The sequence below is a fragment of the Leptodactylus fuscus genome, chromosome 5 (genome assembly GCF_031893055.1).
Source record: "Leptodactylus fuscus isolate aLepFus1 chromosome 5, aLepFus1.hap2, whole genome shotgun sequence".
NCBI classification, from domain to species: Eukaryota; Metazoa; Chordata; class Amphibia; order Anura; family Leptodactylidae; genus Leptodactylus; species Leptodactylus fuscus.
In genome coordinates, this window is record NC_134269.1 from 156324144 (window position 1) to 156344911 (window position 20768).

General features: G+C 44.6%; 1 protein-coding gene across 1 annotated transcript in view; it reads right to left on the minus strand.

The window, feature by feature from the left end:
• Positions 1-20768, minus strand: part of LOC142203618 (dynein axonemal heavy chain 3-like) — a 927911-nt gene that overhangs the window by 267187 nt on the left and 639956 nt on the right. The window contains exon 48 of the mRNA XM_075274510.1: positions 854-1036. Coding sequence (XP_075130611.1) covers positions 854-1036 — 183 coding nt within the window. The remainder of the gene's footprint in view (positions 1-853; positions 1037-20768) is intronic.

A 20768-nucleotide genomic window follows, 5' to 3' on the forward strand; every position in this document is an offset into this window, starting at 1 on the left:
GCTACTTATTTTCATGGGATCTACCAACAGTCTGTTTTGTAGGTCAATGTTTGGGGGTAAATGTGAAATAGCATTTTGCATTTCAACATGACCTGATTGTTCTGTTGGAAAAAAAAAAGCTGACCTCAAAGGTGTATGGCAAAGGCTTTACATTATTGAATAAACATGGATACTCAGCGTGTTGTCCATGCATGTTTATGGGGAGGTCAGGTGAGATAACTGCTCACTAGCAGATTAAGGCAACTCACTTTTCTAGAAAACACCCCTAGCCATTTAGCACCCAAATAGAAGACAACAGGAAGAAATAAACACTTGCATTGCCTGCAGTATTTTAGAAGACTTTTACATGAACTGAGTGACTGAAAAATGCTGTGGGCAATGTTACCACTTATTTACTTTTATAATGCAACCACATTTTATTTACTACATTATTTTACTAATGTGTTTATTTATACTGACATCTAGGATATGATGTTTATACATGTAACTGTGTCCTATATACTGTGCAGAAGGAGGAGAGCTGTGAGCCTATCCATCGCCAATTGTTCATGGTGGATCCTGTGCTATCTTTCCTCCATAACCAAATAACCCTGTCTAACCATGTCAAGGAAATGGTACATCTACTGGTAAGATGATGTCTCCTACAATGCACTATGGCTGGGTTGATATTCATATTCCATGTGACTGTCTATAGATATAACAAACCAAATGATGAGTACAGGTAGAGTAATGTAAATGCTGAATATTTCCATTGGGTAAATCCTTCTAGCTATGAGAAATATTTGTTTTTGTGTGTCCCTTTCTCAGAAGAAAGAGGTGGCTGTATGAAAACAAGACAATGTGGTAAACTTACATTTTTCAGTTCCTCAATATCCATAATTTCATTATAAAACTTCTCAGACTTCTCAGCATTTTTGGGAATAATATAATCCCCAAAGAACAGATTGCGCATGTCATCATCCTGTATTTCTCTCCCGATTACCAGGTGAGTGAACAGATTTGTCATTTTCTCTTTAAACTGGGACTGTACAACATTCTAAAGAAACAATAGAAAAGAGTATTAGAATAATTTTGATTAATTGTCAACAATGTTTCTTTTCACATGAACCAGATGATAATAGCCAGGATATGAATAGACACCTAGTGCAATTATTTAGGCGCATGAAAATTACAGCGAGCCAATAATTTAGTCTTGTCTTTTTATCATATTACCCATGACCTTTCTGTCATGTGTTAATATTTTAATTTATGTGCATGACATTCAACAATCCCTTGGTGGTTTTTTTTTTCAAATGTATAACAAGACAAAACAAGTAAACAGATCCCATAAATTTCAGGCCATTAATAATTTATACAACACCAATGTTTACAATTCTATACAAAATATCACATTTCTAACACACCATCTTCTGATAGTTCTGCATTGTAAGGACTGGATAAAATATTAATAGTGTGTTTTATACTCCACATACAGAAAATAGATTTTTTTTCACAGATTACAACTGTATGCTGTGGATTTCAGCAGCAATTAAAGGGTTTATGCCACAAAGTGAGAACAAAAGGCTAAAGTGAGTATGACTGGTGCTGTACGGCACTCCAATTCACTTCACTGGGAGTACCAGGGATAGCCAAATACTTTACTTCAGCTACCTCCAGTGCTCTAATTGAATTGATAGCCGAATGCTTTACTTCTGCTGTCTTTGATGCTCCCATTAAAGTGAATGGGAAAGCCATCCACCACCAGTCAAGCCCATATTCAGCCTGGCTTCTGTGTGACTGAATGTGCATTGAAAGAAAAGGACCCCCATTTTCAAGATCGGTGGGGGTCTCAGAACCCCATATCTTTTGGATAGAGGGTAAATAATTTTTGTGGCAAAACCCTTTAATCCCATTATCAGCTCATGATTCAGTGACCTTTACATATATACTTTTCTTTACCTGTTTTCTTCTATGGACATGTCAAGATATGTGATCCTAATATAAGCAGCCTTTCATAATATAATATTACAAATTGATATGCTATGACAAAGTGATATGTTTTCTATCCTATATGCAGGGTTGTATAGGCGGTACAGTAGTAGCAGTTGCTACTGGTCCCTGTACTCTGATGGGGTCCCAAGGGTCCCTTTGATGGATAAAATATGCCACTTTTTTTTATTTATTTTTATTTTTTTTAAGTGATACAAGGTAGGTAGGGCCCCAATACAATTTTTTCATAGCAGCTTAAGAGTATGCCTTTTCCCATATGTGTTTGTGTGGGGCCACCCATTGGTCGTGTTGTGAATTTTAGCCTTTCAAAGGTTTTGTTATCTTGTTGTGATATTGTAATGAATTGCATTCATGGAAAAATTGTTCATTAAGGCCGGGGCCTCAAGGGTCGGTGATTTGTAGGGTGATTTAGGAAATCAAAGCAAGTCAATTAAATCTACGGAATCACTGGTGGTTTCCCCATAGATATAATTATAACAGAAAGGCCGCAGAGGACAATTCTGCAAATTTTCTGTTTAAAGCGCTATGGGAAGAGCCACGATGTGTTGCCACCACATTTTTTTCCACAGCGCTTTATTGTTGCCTGATGTCCCATGTGGTCTTAGACTAAAGAGGTTTTCCATCCTAAAATCCTACCGATATCTCATCAATTTCAGATCAATGAGGTTTCAACACCTGGCACCCCCATGAATCAGTTCTTCTCAGCAGCTGATACACAGAGAATGGCGCAGGAAGCAGACAGCTGTCTTCTCTGTATAGTTGGTCAGACCACTGTAATGCAAATCAACTCCCATTCATTTGAGTGGGTTCTAATCTCCAGTAACTTGGTTCAGCCACTACAGAGAACAGAGTTGTCTGTTTCCTGATTGATAATGAAAATAAATCAATATATTTTCAAATAATGGTGGCTAAACATATGCTACTGAAAAGAAAATAGTAAAAATAAAACATACAAAAAAGATTTTTTCACCACAGTTTTCAGGATGATGGATATCATTGAAAGTGCAAGAATTGTAGTTTTTATGCAAGATCCACTTTGTAAAACTGATTCATATATGTACTGTACATGTGGGAACAGATGATTTATAACCAAAATTATGGTACTCTCTATCGGGCCACTATTTAAGTTAATGGGGTTCTAAAACTTTTCATGAATATGAGTTATGTAAGGTATATACTGTATACTTTGGTGATCTAGTAATCTGATCTTTTGGCATCATGACTAATGACCATCAGTATACATTATAAAGCCATGGTGCACTCATAGATGGTATTTTTATGTGTCTCATACACAAACCCTGTTTAGCAGCCACATGGAGTTGCGGTAAAACTAGGAAGACTAATATTTTATTCTCTTTTTGATCTGATTTCTGCTCAATTATCTATTTTCTGGATTGTCACTTTGCAATTTCATCAGCTGGTCATAATAACACTGTTGCTTAACAAACTTTCCTTGCTGTAGTCTCCATAGCTACCAGGGCTTCTTGCTGTTCTTTGCTCAGAAGCGCTAAACACTGCTGGAGATAAACTTGCTGCTTTTTGCTACTTTTTGTAGTGATGACACTTGTCTAGTGAATTCTCACAGCTACAAGTACAGAAACTATTAGATCAGCAGAAGATTTATATGTTTTTCTTTCTATTGCATATGTAATACCATTATTTAGCAGTCAGAATTTGAATATATGTATTTCTATAAGTAGCTTTATAGGCAAATAGAGCTAGTGTACATTATTAAAGAAACACTGGAAACATTTATACTCTTAGGCTGCATGCACACGGAGTTACGCCGGGCTTGTAAAAATACTCATTCACAGCTGTACATGCGAGTGCTGCGGACGGCTCCCATTGAAGTGAATGGGATGTGTTCGGGAGCCGTCCGCTGCGCTTGCGTGTACGGCTGTGATTGAGTATTTTTACAAGCCAAATGCAGGGACTCCAAATGCAGAGAGTTGAGGGACTCCAAAGTAGGAATCCCTTTGTAATCTGCCACACTTCTATGCCTTGCTCTAGGCATAAGAATGACTATCAATTTAGCCTAGAATTCTCCATTAAAGTTTAACGTATACCTACAATAATTGTTGGCCAAACAGCTCTCAATCTCTCCATATGCATGGAGAGATTGGGAACCAAATATGATGTTTTTTGTTCTCTCTTTGGCAGAGAGGCACAGATTGCCATCAGATGCCACTGGCTATGACTTATCTTTTTTTGTTCTCCTTAACATCTACTTAAAGAAAGTCGACCGAACATCTAGTACATATTAGATGCTTGGCTGGCCCAAATGAAGTTAGCATGTTTGGCAGACATTATCCTTATTTGTATTGCTACCTCAAGAGTGAATAAGGCCGAGTTTTTTGGCCTGGAATCTGAAGCGGAGGCTGCCTTAGGTTCCTGTCCAAAATACGCGTAATTGCGACTGGATGCCGGTGCACTCTTCTCTAGATTAGGCCCAATTGAATGGGCCTAGTCTGGAGGAGGGTGTGTTTTCAGGCCAAATCGCCAGGCAACTCCACCTGAAGAATGAACATGTCCGTTCTTTTTCCCGGGAGCCAGAACAAACCGCTCCCGGAAAAAAGAACTGACCGGCTCCCATTGAAATCAATAGGAGCCGTCTTTTTGGTCAAAATTTTGAGGCGGATACGGCCTCAAAATCCTGACCAAAATACCCCGTGTGAACTTAGCCTAAGATAAACTGCCCCTAGAAGAATGTTAGAATGTACAAAAAATAAAGAAAATCATAAAACTTAATTGTTATGAACATCATAAACCTCATTTACCTTTGTTTATCACACCAATGAGGTTCTAGGTTTAGCAATGAGTAAATAGACTAAATGAGTGTGAGATTTATTCCTCCCACTTTGATTTAATTATTATAGGCAGAATAGATAAGTGAGGCTACTTGTTTCCGAGCGATTCAAGAACCGTGTTTACAGATTATACACAGTGGCATCCTTTGACATTCTTCCTTACTTGTCTCAGTTTCTACAGGGAGAATAATTATATGGAGTTCTATATTATTTGGCATTATGATGTATAGAAATATGCTGTTAATTACCCAGACTACATCTTGTAGCCAGAAATGTCAGTCTTTGAAATTTAATTAGTATCTGCAAGGATCTTTTTTTAAAGTGACTCATTTAGTCAATTCGCTAGAACAGGACACATTAAGTTAATTGTCTTCAGCGCAGTAGTTTGTAAGTTACAGTGGAGAAGCAGTCGGCTTCAGAGCCGTGCTGACTGTGGTTGCTTGACACACAAGTAAGCACAGCTAACAAAGCCCCCAGATAAATTCACTTTATTCTTTCTCCTGAAACATGTTGCACCCTAGATAATACCAGATCATTGTTTTATAACATCTCAGACTCCAGAAGATTCATCAACAAGTTGGGTAAGAAGCTTTACGAACTCAGAAGAATGTCTGTCTAGAGGTATATTTTTTTTCTCTTAACAGTTGCAACAAACTATAAAAAAAAACATGCCCTGGCTGTGCTCATCCATACAGTTGACCTAGATGCAAAATCTCCCGATGCTTCGGCAGAACAGGTACATTTTTCTTTTATGATCGATTCCCTGCTTAAAAAGAACATGAATAATTAGAGAGCAGATGCCATACCTTTCATTTCACAAAGCACTACTGGCTGTGAGGACAATTTCTGTTAAATGACTTGCCAGGCAGCCTTGCCCCTGAAGTATAATTATGAAAGGCTAGGGTATGAATATTGCACATAATGCCTGAATAAACAATGCTACCTATATCAGCGATACAACCTGCTGACCCAGTTGTCATAACATAAATATTAACTAGCAGCTGTGGCTTTTCACATCAGATGTTTAATATTTTTAATTGGGTAATGCCAAAGCCAAAGTGAAAAAAAAAATATCTAAAAATCTGTTATGAAAACCCAGAGTACAAATATAGATGAGATGTATAGGAACAATCTTTCAAAGGGGTGGCTAGGAACATAATTACACGAGCCTAAGATGATTTAGAGATGTAATTTATATTAAAAGGTGTTTATATTGTGATCGTTTTCTACTGGGTAACTGATTTGTGCCTGCTGTGTATAAAAGTAGAGCAGAACACTTCATTTCTTACACTAAATTGTAAGTAGACCGTTGCGAAAAATGTTCGATTTCGTCGGTACATTTAAAATAAAAAAAAAAAACAACAACATTCCAAACAAATAAAAAGAATCTCTATAGGACACCACACATCATGATCATCCTGATTTTCCTTGTTCTTCTTCTATCATAATTGCAGATGATAATTCATAAATCAGTAAAACAGTGCCTTGCTTTTTATTACAGCGACCATAATGTGTGCCTCATTCATAGTGTCAAATTTTTGACTAGGGTAACATAAGGTGACTTTTTGTTTATATGGTGGTGGCCATTTTATTGGAAGGAATCACTCAATTAAGTGACAGATGAGATGTATATGAACAGTAGTACCACTAGTACTAGTAGTAATGGTGCTTGTACTACTACCACTAGTAAGGGTGGGTTGACATCTGCACCCAGTCTCCGCTTTAGCCAATCCAGCGGATTTCCATCTTCTGCCCTGAGAAACTGGACAGGAGACGGAAACCCGGCAGTCACTTTTCAAACCCATTCACTTGAGTAGGTTTGCAAAGTGACCGACCGTGTGCGTCTCCTGCCTGTCCATGGTGAATCCGTTTTTTTTTTAACCTGACATAAAGTTGGACATGCAGAAGACGGAACCCCGCTGGATTGCGCAAACTGGACACCAGGCACAGATTTGAACCCGCCCTAACAGCAGTAATGTTGCCAGCAGAAGCTTACACACAGTGACACCAGCCAGCTGTAGCTCACAAACTCACAGTGACAACAACACAATTCCAATCTGAATGGCAAATATGTGTAGTTAAGCTTTAATAATTGCCCTCTTTGCTGTATCTTTGCAATATTATGCATGTTTATTTGTTATGAGCTTAACTTGATAGATTTATCTTTCAGGGTCCCTAGAAAGCTGGGTAAGATGCCAATCAGTGCTATAGTGCAGACTGCAGCTCATAAACCTCAAAGTTATGATGCACGTAGGCTGTGAATCTAAGGAAGCTGAGTGATTTACACACATAGATGAAAACTACACACATGTAATCCTTCCCTTTCCCTGTTATAAATCATGGCCTGAAGCTGCACTGTTTACATTACACTCAATGGCCCTCCATCACACCATTAAACTGAATGGGAGCTAATACCCACCCCTTAATGATAAGCTCCACCCATTACAAATCACCTGTAATGTCATGCTAGTGCTTGTAGATAGTCTACAGCCAGTAATGGCACTGCACAGAGACAGGATACAGTGTCTCCCAATCTATGTCTACTAAACTATTCAGAGCTGCAGCTTAGCACCTAACTCTACAGACATAGCTAGATATTAACTATATCATGCATATTTTTAATTTTATTTTTGGTTTTCAAGGTTTAGTGTCCCTTTAAGTACGTCTCAAATTTAGCAAAGCACCATCACACCTCTATCTCTATACTTGAGGGTTGGAACCACACACACAAAACCATCCACTCATCATGAAGGCCTGTTTCTCACAGTCTCCTCTGAACAATTGATTTAAAGATGTGTCTCGTACTTGAAGGGATTCTACCACTGAAATGAATTTTTTTGATGATCAAACGTCGGAATAGCCTTTAGAAAGGCTATTAGTCTCTTACCTTTAGACGTGGTCTCCGCCGCTCCGTTCCTTAGAAATACCGGTTTTTACCGGTATGCAAATTAGTTCTCAGCAATGGGGGCGAGCCCCAGTGCTGAAAATGCGATGGGGGCATCCCCACTACTGCTCGAAAACACGCTCCAGCGACGCCTCTATCTTTGGCTGGATCCTCCCCTTCTTTCGTTGTCTTCCTTTTCGTCATCTCCGATGCCTGCACAGTTGGCTCTGCCAGTGAGACACCAGCAGAGCCAAGTGCACATGCCAGCCGGCAGCCATTTTTGGAAGGCCACTCTTGCTCTTGTAATTCAATACATTCATTTCAATGGTAGGATCCCTTTAATCCCTGGAAGGCATTCATGTGTGCTGTAATCTGAGGTGCTGTTAATTTGCAGTTTGTGAGGCTGATAACTCTAAGGGTGCATGCACACTACGTAACGCCGGGCGTGTATGAGAGCCGTACACGCCGGCATTACAGCAGGGCTGCCGAACACTTCCCATTCACTTCAATGGGAGCGCTCGTAAACGCCGCTGTTACGAGCGCTCCCATTGAAGTGAATGGGAAGTGTTCGGCAGTCTGCTGTAATGCCGGCGTGTACGGCTCTCATACACGCCCGGCGTTACTCAGTGTGCATGCACCCTAACAAAGTTTTTTTCTCCGGCCGCTTCCATTCATTCCTATGGGTGCGTGCTATTCGAAACAGCCGTTTCGAATAGTACTCACTCATCTCTATTATCTACGTAACTAGAATAACCAACAAATCGCAACAGAAGCCACATACCAGAGTATTCACAGCTAACATTCTACTCACATCTGTGACTCTTCATGTTAATAGTTTACTTGATGTACAAAGAGGTGAGCTCTGTGTTTGTTTTATGTACACCCCTGAAAATGCACTGAGCAGAAGCAGAATTGGTTATTCTATGCTACTCTACGTTAGGCATTTCTGTATTGCAATCAAAAAAGAGTGCATACTTAGCAAAAAAAAACAGAGTGCTGGTTGTAACTATAAATGTGTTGATTGGTGTTCCAAAATTCAGCACCCCTACTGATCAGCTGTTCTCATTAGACAGATAATGTAGCAGAAAGCAGAAAGCTCTGCTCTATGTGTAGTGAACACATTAGGTTACTGCAGATCAGTTCCCATTCGCTTAAATGGATGCTAGGATGCAATGACTCGGTTCAGCCACTATACAGAAAACGCAGCTGTTTGCTTCCTTCTCTATTCTGAGTAAATCAGCTACTGAGTGGGTTTCAATCTAATGGTGGGTATCTAATATCGATGAACTTTACAAGCAAGCATACATGGTACAATTAACTCACAACAGGGTAAGAGCCTCTGTAGGGCTGCCAGCAGAATTAGATTCTAGCTAGCATTCAGTTAGTACTAGAGATGAGCGAACAGTGTTCTATCGAACTCATGTTCGATCGGATATTAGGCTGTTCGGCATGTTCGAATCGAATCGAACACCGCGTGGTAAAGTGCGCCATTACTCGATTCCCCTCCCACCTTCCCTGGCGCCTTTTTTGCTCCAATAACAGCGCTGGGTAGGTGGGACAGGAACTACGACACCGGTGACGTTGAAAAAAGTAGGCAAAACCCATTGGCTGCCGAAAACATGTGACCTCTAATTTAAAAGAACAGCGACGCCCAGCTTCGCGTCATTCTGAGCTTGCAATTCACCGAGGACGGAGGTTTCCGTCCAGCTAGCTAGGGCTTAGATTCTGGGTAGGCAGGGACAGGCTAGGATAGGAAGGAGAAGACAACCAACAGCTCTTGTAAGAGCTAAATTCCAGGGAGAAGCTTGTCAGTGTAACGTGGCACTGACGGGCTCAATCGCCGCAACCCAGCTTTCCCAGGATCCTGAATGGAATACACTGTCAGTGTATTCCCGTATACCCGATATATACCCCGATACCCGTTCCAACGGTGTGCCCCCCCACCTTCACCCCAGAAATACCCTGCAAGTCCCCTAGCAATAGAATTGGGGCTATATACACCCACAATTTTTACTACTGGTATACAGTGCCATTGTCTGACTGGGAATTCAAAGAATATATTGGGAATACAAATACCCTCATTTCTTGCTACTGCCATATAGTGCCAGTTTCTGACTGGTAATTCAAAGAATATATTGGGGTTACGTGCACCCACAATTTTTACTACTGGTATACAGTGCCATTGTCTGACTGGGAATTCAAAGAATATATTGGGAATACAAATACCCTCATTTCTTGCTACTGCCATATAGTGCCAGTGTCTGACTGGGAATTCAAAGAATATATTGGGGTTACGTGCACCCACAATTTTTACTACTGGTATACAGTGCCATTGTCTGACTGGGAATTCAAAGAGTATATTGGGAATACAAATACCCTCATTTCTTGCTACTGCCATATAGTGCCAGTTTCTGACTGGGAATTCAAAGAATATATTGGGGTTACGTGCACCCACAATTTTTACTACTGGTATACAGTGCCATTGTCTGACTGGGAATTCAAAGAATATATTGGGAATACAAATACCCTCATTTCTTGCTACTGCCATATAGTGCCAGTGTCTGACTGGGAATTCAAAGAATATATTGGGGTTACGTGCACCCACAATTTTTACTACTGGTATACAGTGCCATTGTCTGACTGGGAATTCAAAGAGTATATTGGGAATACAAATACCCTCATTTCTTGCTACTGCCATATAGTGCCAGTTTCTGACTGGGAATTCAAAGAATATATTGGGGTTACGTGCACCCACAATTTTTACTACTGGTATACAGTGCCATTGTCTGACTGGGAATTCAAAGAATATATTGGGGTTATAAATACCCTCATTTCTTGCTACTGCCATATAGTGCCAGTTTCTGACTGGGAATTCAAAGAATATATTGGGGTTACGTGCACCCACAATTTTTACTACTGGTATACAGTGCCATTGTCTGACTGGGAATTCAAAGAGTATATTGGGAATACAAATACCCTCATTTCTTGCTACTGCCATATAGTGCCAGTTTCTGACTGGGAATTCAAAGAATATATTGGGGTTACGTGCACCCACAATTTTTACTACTGGTATACAGTGCCATTGTCTGACTGGGAATTCAAAGAGTATATTGGGAATACAAATACCCTCATTTCTTGCTACTGCCATATAGTGCCAGTTTCTGACTGGGAATTCAAAGAATATATTGGGGTTACGTGCACCCACAATTTTTACTACTGGTATACAGTGCCATTGTCTGACTGGGAATTCAAAGAATATATTGGGGTTATAAATACCCTCATTTCTTGCTACTGCCATATAGTGCCAGTTTCTGACTGGGAATTCAAAGAATATATTGGGGTTACGTGCACCCACAATTTTTACTACTGGTATACAGTGCCATTGTCTGACTGGGAATTCAAAGAATATATTGGGGTTATAAATACCCTCATTTCTTGCTACTGCCATATAGTGCCAGTTTCTGACTGGTAATTCAAAGAATATATTGGGGTTACGTGCACCCACAATTTTTACTACTGGTATACAGTGCCATTGTCTGACTGGGAATTCAAAGAGTATATTGGGAATACAAATACCCTCATTTCTTGCTACTGCCATATAGTGCCAGTGTCTGACTGGGAATTCAAAGAATATATTGGGGTTACGTGCACCCACAATTTTTACTACTGGTATACAGTGCCATTGTCTGACTGGGAATTCAAAGAGTATATTGGGAATACAAATACCCTCATTTCTTGCTACTGCCATATAGTGCCAGTTTCTGACTGGGAATTCAAAGAATATATTGGGGTTACGTGCACCCACAATTTTTACTACTGGTATACAGTGCCATTGTCTGACTGGGAATTCAAAGAATATATTGGGGTTATAAATACCCTCATTTCTTGCTACTGCCATATAGTGCCAGTTTCTGACTGGGAATTCAAAGAATATATTGGGGTTACGTGCACCCACAATTTTTACTACTGGTATACAGTGCCATTGTCTGACTGGGAATTCAAAGAATATATTGGGGTTATAAATACCCTCATTTCTTGCTACTGCCATATAGTGCCAGTTTCTGACTGGTAATTCAAAGAATATATTGGGGTTACGTGCACCCACAATTTTTACTACTGGTATACAGTGCCATTGTCTGACTGGGAATTCAAAGAGTATATTGGGAATACAAATACCCTCATTTCTTGCTACTGCCATATAGTGCCAGTGTCTGACTGGGAATTCAAAGAATATATTGGGGTTACGTGCACCCACAATTTTTACTACTGGTATACAGTGCCATTGTCTGACTGGGAATTCAAAGAGTATATTGGGAATACAAATACCCTCATTTCTTGCTACTGCCATATAGTGCCAGTTTCTGACTGGGAATTCAAAGAATATATTGGGGTTACGTGCACCCACAATTTTTACTACTGGTATACAGTGCCATTGTCTGACTGGGAATTCAAAGAGTATATTGGGAATACAAATACCCTCATTTCTTGCTACTGCCATATAGTGCCAGTGTCTGACTGGGAATTCAAAGAATATATTGGGGTTACGTGCACCCACAATTTTTACTACTGGTATACAGTGCCATTGTCTGACTGGGAATTCAAAGAGTATATTGGGAATACAAATACCCTCATTTCTTGCTACTGCCATATAGTGCCAGTTTCTGACTGGGAATTCAAAGAATATATTGGGGTTACGTGCACCCACAATTTTTACTACTGGTATACAGTGCCATTGTCTGACTGGGAATTCAAAGAATATATTGGGGTTATAAATACCCTCATTTCTTGCTACTGCCATATAGTGCCAGTTTCTGACTGGGAATTCAAAGAATATATTGGGGTTACGTGCACCCACAATTTTTACTACTGGTATACAGTGCCATTGTCTGACTGGGAATTCAAAGAATATATTGGGGTTATAAATACCCTCATTTCTTGCTACTGCCATATAGTGCCAGTTTCTGACTGGTAATTCAAAGAATATATTGGGGTTACGTGCACCCACAATTTTTACTACTGGTATACAGTGCCATTGTCTGACTGGGAATTCAAAGAGTATATTGGGAATACAAATACCCTCATTTCTTGCTACTGCCATATAGTGCCAGTGTCTGACTGGGAATTCAAAGAATATATTGGGGTTACGTGCACCCACAATTTTTACTACTGGTATACAGTGCCATTGTCTGACTGGGAATTCAAAGAGTATATTGGGAATACAAATACCCTCATTTCTTGCTACTGCCATATAGTGCCAGTTTCTGACTGGGAATTCAAAGAATATATTGGGGTTACGTGCACCCACAATTTTTACTACTGGTATACAGTGCCATTGTCTGACTGGGAATTCAAAGAGTATATTGGGAATACAAATACCCTCATTTCTTGCTACTGCCATATAGTGCCAGTGTCTGACTGGGAATTCAAAGAATATATTGGGGTTACGTGCACCCACAATTTTTACTACTGGTATACAGTGCCAATTTCTAACTAGGAATTCAAAATGCGCAAGGCTCCCGGAAAGGGACGTGGACGAGGCCGTGGGCGAGGTCGGGGGAATGGTTCTGGGGAGCAAGGTAGCAGTGAAGCCACAGGGCGTCCCGTGCCTACTCCTGTGGGGCAGCAAGCATTGCGCCACTCCACAGTGCCAGGGTTGCTTGCCACATTAACTAAACTGCAGGGTAAAAACCTTAGTAGGCCCGAGAACCAGGAACAGGTCTTGCAATGGCTGTCAGAGAACGCTTACAGCACATTGTCCAGCAGCCAGTCAGACTCTGCCTCCTCTCCTCCTATTACCCAACAGTCTTGTCTTCCTTCCTCCCAAAATTCCGAAGCTTTACAGAACAATAACCCAAACTGTCCCTGCTCCCCAGAGCTGTTCTCCGCTCCTTTCATTGTCCCTCAACCTGCCTCTCCACGTCACGATTCCACGAACCTAACAGAGGAGCATCTGTATCCAGATGCTCAAACACTAGAGTCTCCTCCATCTCCGTTCGATTTGGTGGTGGATGACCAGCAACCCACCCTCATCGACGATGATGTGACGCAGTTGCCGTCAGGGCATCCAGTTGACCGGCGCATTGTGCGGGAGGAGGAGATGAGACAGGAGTTGGAAGAGGAAGTGGTGGATGATGAGGACACTGACCCGACCTGGACAGGGGGGATGTCAAGCGGGGAAAGTAGTGTGGATGTTGAGGCAGGTGCAGCACCAAAAAGGGTAGCTAGAGGCAGAGGCAGAGGTCAGCAGCTTAGGCGAAGCCAGGCCACACCCGGAATCTCCCAAGATGTTCCAGTTCGTACCCAGCCCCGAAAAACTCCCACCTCGAGGGCACGTTTCTCGAAGGTGTGGAGTTTTTTCAAGGAATGCGCCGAGGACAGATATAGTGTTGTCTGCACAATTTGCCTCTCGAAATTGATTAGGGGCTCTGAGAAGAGCAACCTGTCCACCACTTCAATGCGCCGTCATTTGGAATCCAAGCACTGGAATCAGTGGCAGGCAGCAACGGCAGGACAAAGGCCGACTGCCGTTCACGCCACTGCCACTGCCTCTGCCTCTGCCTCTGCCACTGCCACTGCTGACTGTGCTGGCGATGCACTCCAGAGGACGAGCCAGGACACCACTTCATCTGCCTCCGCCACTTTGTTGACTTCTACCTCATCCTCCCCTGGTCCTGTCTTATCTCCTTCTCCTGCACCATCAAAGGCACCATCAGGCGTTTCTTTACAACAACCCACCATCTCTCAGACATTGGAGCGGCGGCAGAAATACACTGCTAACCACCCACACGCGCAAGCCTTGAACGCCAACATCGCTAAACTGCTGGCCCAGGAGATGTTGGCGTTCCGGCTTGTTGAAACTCCCGCCTTCCTGGACCTGATGGCAACTGCGGCACCTCGCTATGCCGTCCCTAGCCGTCACTACTTCTCCCGGTGTGCCGTCCCCGCCTTGCACCAGCACGTGTCACTCAACATCAGGCGGGCCCTTAGTTCCGCGCTTTGCACAAAGGTCCACTTGACCACCGACGCGTGGACAAGTGCATGCGGACAGGGACGCTACATTTCACTGACGGCACACTGGGTGAATGTAGTTGAGGCTGGGACTGCTTCCCAAACTGGCCCGGTGTACCTCGTCTCCCCGCCTAACATTCCTGGCAGGGACACGAGAAGAACACCCCCCTCCTCCTCCTCCTCCTCTACCGCCTCCTCCTCCGCCACCGCCTCCTCCTCCGCCACCGCCTCCTCCTCCGCTGTTAGATTGACCCCAGCTACGAGTTGGAAACGTTGCAGCACTGGCGTTGGTAGACGTCAGCAGGCTGTGCTGAAGCTGATCAGCTTGGGGGACAGACAGCACACTGCCTCCGAGGTGAGGGATGCCCTCCTCGATGAGACGGCAATATGGTTTGAGCCGCTGCACCTGGGCCCAGGCATGGTCGTTTGTGATAACGGCCGGAACCTGGTAGCAGCTCTGGAGCTTGCCGGACTCCAACATGTTCCATGCCTGGCCCACGTCTTCAACCTAGTGGTGCAACGTTTCCTAAAGAGCTACCCCAATGTTCCAGAGCTACTGGTGAAAGTGCGGCGCATGTGCGCCCACTTTCGCAAGTCGACAGTAGCCGCTGCTAGCTTAAAATCTCTCCAGCAACGCCTGCATGTGCCACAACACCGGCTTTTGTGCGACGTCCCCACACGCTGGAACTCAACGTTTCAGATGTTGAATAGAGTGGTTGAGCAGCAGAGACCTTTGATGGAATACCAGCTACAAAACCCTAGGGTGCCACAAAGTCAGCTGCCTCAGTTTCACATCCATGAGTGGCCATGGATGAGAGACCTTTGTGACATCCTACGGGTCTTTGAGGAGTCCACAAGGAGGGTGAGCTCTGAGGATGCGATGGTGAGCCTTACAATCCCGCTCTTGTGTGTTCTGAGAGAATCCCTGATTGACATCAGGGATAACTCAGATCACACAGAGGAGTTAGGGATAGCATCCGATCCGTCACAGCTGGAGAGTAGGTCCACACATCTGTCCGCTTCACTGCGTTTAATGGAGGAGGAGGAGGAGGAGGAGGAGGAAGAAGAGTTGTCCGATGATGTGATGGTGATACAGGAGGCTTCCGGGCAACTTCGAATCGTCCCATTGTTGCAGCGCGGATGGGTAGACATGGAGGATGAGGAGGAAATGGAGATTGAACTTTCCGGTGGGGCCAGAGGAGTCATGCCAACTAACACTGTGGCAGACATGGCTGAGTTCATGTTGGGGTGCTTTACAACCGACAAGCGTATTGTCAAAATCATGGAGGACAACCAGTACTGGATCTTTGCTATCCTTGACCCCCGGTATAAAAACAACATCTCGTCTTTTATTCCGGTAGAGGGGAGGGCCAATCGCATCAATGCTTGCCACAGGCAATTGGTGCAGAATATGATGGAGATGTTTCCAGCATGTGACGTTGGCGGCAGGGAGGGCAGTTCCTCCAGTAGGCAACCAAGTTCTCACCGGTCCACACAAACGAGGGGCACACTGTCTAAGGTCTGGGACACCTTGATGGCACCCCCTCGCCAAAGTGCCGCCACGGAGGGTCCTAGTGTCACCAGGCGTGAGAAGTATAGGCGCATGTTGCGGGAATACCTTTCCGACCACAGCCCTGTCCTCTCCGACCCCTCTGCGCCCTACACGTATTGGGTGTCGAAGTTGGACCTGTGGCTTGAACTTGCCCTATATGCCTTGGAGGTGCTGTCCTGTCCTGCCGCCAGCGTCCTATCTGAGAGGGTGTTCAGTGCAGCCGGTGGCATCATCACTGACAAGCGCACCCGTCTGTCAGCTGAGAGTGCCGACCGGCTCACTTTGATAAAAATGAACCACCACTGGGTAGAGCCGTCATTTTTGTGCCCACCTGTGTAAAGCACCCCAACATGAAACTCCATGTCTGTACTCAACCTCTCCAATTCCTCCGCATCCTCATACTCATCCACCATAAGCGTTGCACAATTCTGCTAATACTAGGATCCCTCCACCCTGATTTCCCCCAACTCTGCTGGTTAGAGGCTCCCTCCACCATGAATTTGCCCAAACTGGGCTGTTTAGAGGCTCCCTCCACCATGAATTGGTCCAAACTGGGTTTTTTAGAGGCTCCCTCCACCATGAATTTGCCCAAACTGGGCTGTTTAGAGGCTCCCTCCACCATGAATTGGTCCAAACTGGGCTGGTTAGAGGCTCCCTCCACCATGAATTTCCCAAAACTTGGCTGTTTAGAGGCTCCCTCCACCATGAATTTGCCCAAACTGGGCTGTTTAGAGGCTCCCTCCACCATTAATTGGTCCAAACTGGGCTGGTTAGAGGCTCCCTCCACCATGAATTTGCCCAAACTGGGGTGGTTAGAGGCTCCCTCCACCATTAATTGGTCCAAACTGGGCTGGTTAGAGGCTCCCTCCACCATGAATTTCCCAAAACTTGGCTGTTTAGAGGCTCCCTCCACCATTAATTGGTCCAAACTGGGCTGGTTAGAGGCTCCCTCCACCATGAATTTGCCCAAACTGGGCTGTTTAGAGGCTCCCTCCACCATTAATTGGTCCAAACTGGGCTGGTTAGAGGCTCCCTCCACCATGAATTTGCCCAAACTGGGCTGTTTAGAGGCTCCCTCCACCATGAATTGGTCCAAACTGGGGTGGTTAGAGGCTCCCTCCACCATGAATTGGTCCAAACTGGGGTGGTTAGAGGCTCCCTCCACCATTAATTGGTCCAAACTGGGCTGGTTAGAGGCTCCCTCCACAATTAATTGGTCCAAACTGGGCTAATTAGAGGCTCCCTCCACCATGAATTGGTCCAAACTGGGTTTTTTAGAGGCTCCCTCCACCATGAATTTGCCCAAACTGGGCTGTTTAGAGGCTCCCTCCACCATGAATTGGTCCAAACTGGGCTGGTTAGAGGCTCCCTCCACCATGAATTGGTCCAAACTGGGGTGGTTAGAGGCTCCCTCCACCATTAATTGGTCCAAACTGGGCTGGTTAGAGGCTCCCTCCACCATTAATTGGTCCAAACTGGGCTGGTTAGAGGCTCCCTCCACCATGAATTTGCCCAAACTGGGGTGGTTAGAGGCTCCCTCCACCATTAATTGGTCCAAACTGGGCTGGTTAGAGGCTCCCTCCACAATTAATTGGTCCAAACTGGGCTAATTAGAGGCTCCCTCCACCATGAATTGGTCCAAACTGGGTTTTTTAGAGGCTCCCTCCACCATGAATTTGCCCAAACTGGGCTGTTTAGAGGCTCCCTCCACCATGAATTGGTCCAAACTGGGCTGGTTAGAGGCTCCCTCCACCATGAATTTCCCAAAACTTGGCTGTTTAGAGGCTCCCTCCACCATTAATTGGTCCAAACTGGGCTGGTTAGAGGCTCCCTCCACCATTAATTGGTCCAAACTGGGCTGGTTAGAGGCTCCCTCCACCATTAATTGGTCCAAACTGGGCTGGTTAGAGGCTCCCTCCACCATGAATTTCCCAAAACTTGGCTGTTTAGAGGCTCCCTCCACCATTAATTGGTCCAAACTGGGCTGGTTAGAGGCTCCCTCCACCATGAATTTGCCCAAACTGGGCTGTTTAGAGGCTCCCTCCACCATGAATTGGTCCAAACTGGGTTTTTTAGAGGCTCCCTCCACCATTAATTGGTCCAAACTGGGCTGGTTAGAGGCTCCCTCCACAATTAATTGGTCCAAACTGGGCTAATTAGAGGCTCCCTCCACCATGAATTGGTCCAAACTGGGTTTTTTAGAGGCTCCCTCCACCATGAATTTGCCCAAACTGGGCTGTTTAGAGGCTCCCTCCACCATGAATTGGTCCAAACTGGGCTGGTTAGAGGCTCCCTCCACCATGAATTGGTCCAAACTGGGGTGGTTAGAGGCTCCCTCCACCATTAATTGGTCCAAACTGGGCTGGTTAGAGGCTCCCTCCACCATTAATTGGTCCAAACTGGGCTGGTTAGAGGCTCCCTCCACCATGAATTTGCCCAAACTGGGGTGGTTAGAGGCTCCCTCCACCATTAATTGGTCCAAACTGGGCTGGTTAGAGGCTCCCTCCACAATTAATTGGTCCAAACTGGGCTAATTAGAGGCTCCCTCCACCATGAATTGGTCCAAACTGGGTTTTTTAGAGGCTCCCTCCACCATGAATTTGCCCAAACTGGGCTGTTTAGAGGCTCCCTCCACCATGAATTGGTCCAAACTGGGCTGGTTAGAGGCTCCCTCCACCATGAATTTCCCAAAACTTGGCTGTTTAGAGGCTCCCTCCACCATGAATTTGCCCAAACTGGGCTGTTTAGAGGCTCCCTCCACCATTAATTGGTCCAAACTGGGCTGGTTAGAGGCTCCCTCCACCATGAATTTGCCCAAACTGGGGTGGTTAGAGGCTCCCTCCACCATTAATTGGTCCAAACTGGGCTGGTTAGAGGCTCCCTCCACCATGAATTTCCCAAAACTTGGCTGTTTAGAGGCTCCCTCCACCATTAATTGGTCCAAACTGGGCTGGTTAGAGGCTCCCTCCACCATGAATTTGCCCAAACTGGGCTGTTTAGAGGCTCCCTCCACCATTAATTGGTCCAAACTGGGCTGGTTAGAGGCTCCCTCCACCATGAATTTGCCCAAACTGGGCTGTTTAGAGGCTCCCTCCACCATGAATTGGTCCAAACTGGGGTGGTTAGAGGCTCCCTCCACCATGAATTGGTCCAAACTGGGGTGGTTAGAGGCTCCCTCCACCATTAATTGGTCCAAACTGGGCTGGTTAGAGGCTCCCTCCACAATTAATTGGTCCAAACTGGGCTAATTAGAGGCTCCCTCCACCATGAATTGGTCCAAACTGGGTTTTTTAGAGGCTCCCTCCACCATTAATTGGTCCAAACTGGGCTGGTTAGAGGCTCCCTCCACAATTAATTGGTCCAAACTGGGCTAATTAGAGGCTCCCTCCACCATGAATTGGTCCAAACTGGGTTTTTTAGAGGCTCCCTCCACCATGAATTTGCCCAAACTGGGCTGTTTAGAGGCTCCCTCCACCATTAATTGGTCCAAACTTGGCTGTTTAGAGGCTCCCTCCACCATGAATTTGCCCAAACTGGGCTGTTTAGAGGCTCCCTCCACCATTAATTGGTCCAAACTGGGCTGGTTAGAGGCTCCCTCCACCATGAATTTGCCCAAACTGGGGTGGTTAGAGGCTCCCTCCACCATTAATTGGTCCAAACTGGGCTGGTTAGAGGCTCCCTCCACCATTAATTGGTCCAAACTGGGCTGGTTAGAGGCTCCCTCCACCATGAATTTGCCCAAACTGGGCTGTTTAGAGGCTCCCTCCACCATGAATTGGTCCAAACTGGGCTGGTTAGAGGCTCCCTCCACCATGAATTTCTCAAAACTTGGCTGTTTAGAGGCTCCCTCCACCATTAATTGGTCCAAACTGGGCTGGTTAGAGGCTCCCTCCACCATGAATTGGTCCAAACTGGGGTTTTTAGAGGCTCCCTCCACCATGAATTGGTCCAAACTGGGGTTTTTAGAGTCTCCCTCCACCATGAATTGGTCCAAACTGGGGTTTTTAGAGTCTCCCTCCACCATGAATTGGTCCAAACTGGGGTTTTTAGAGGCTCCCTCCACCATGAATTTGCCCAAACTCTGCTGGTTAGAGGCTCAATCCACCCTGATTTTCAAAACAAATGTTGGTGCCAACCTCAACTTACTACAAGGGCCAAATTCACTGCTGGTGACAAGCTCTCCTCACTGCAAGTGCCAAATACACATGTTTCAAGGTGTTTTCCTACTGTCAGAGAGGTGGTATTGAGTGTGTAAAGTGTGTAGTTGTTAGGCTGTGATGTTGGGGTAATAGAGGGTCTTTGGTGTGTTAGATGCCCCCAGACATGCTTCCCCTGCTGTCCCAGTGTCATTCCAGAGGTGTTGGCATCATTTCCTGGGGTGTCATAGTGGACTTGGTGACCCTCCAGACACGGATTTGGGTTTCCCCCTTAACGAGTATCTGTTCCCCATAGACTATAATGGGGTTCGAAACCCGTTCGAACACACGAACATTGAGCGGCTGTTCGAATCGAATTTCGAACCTCGAAC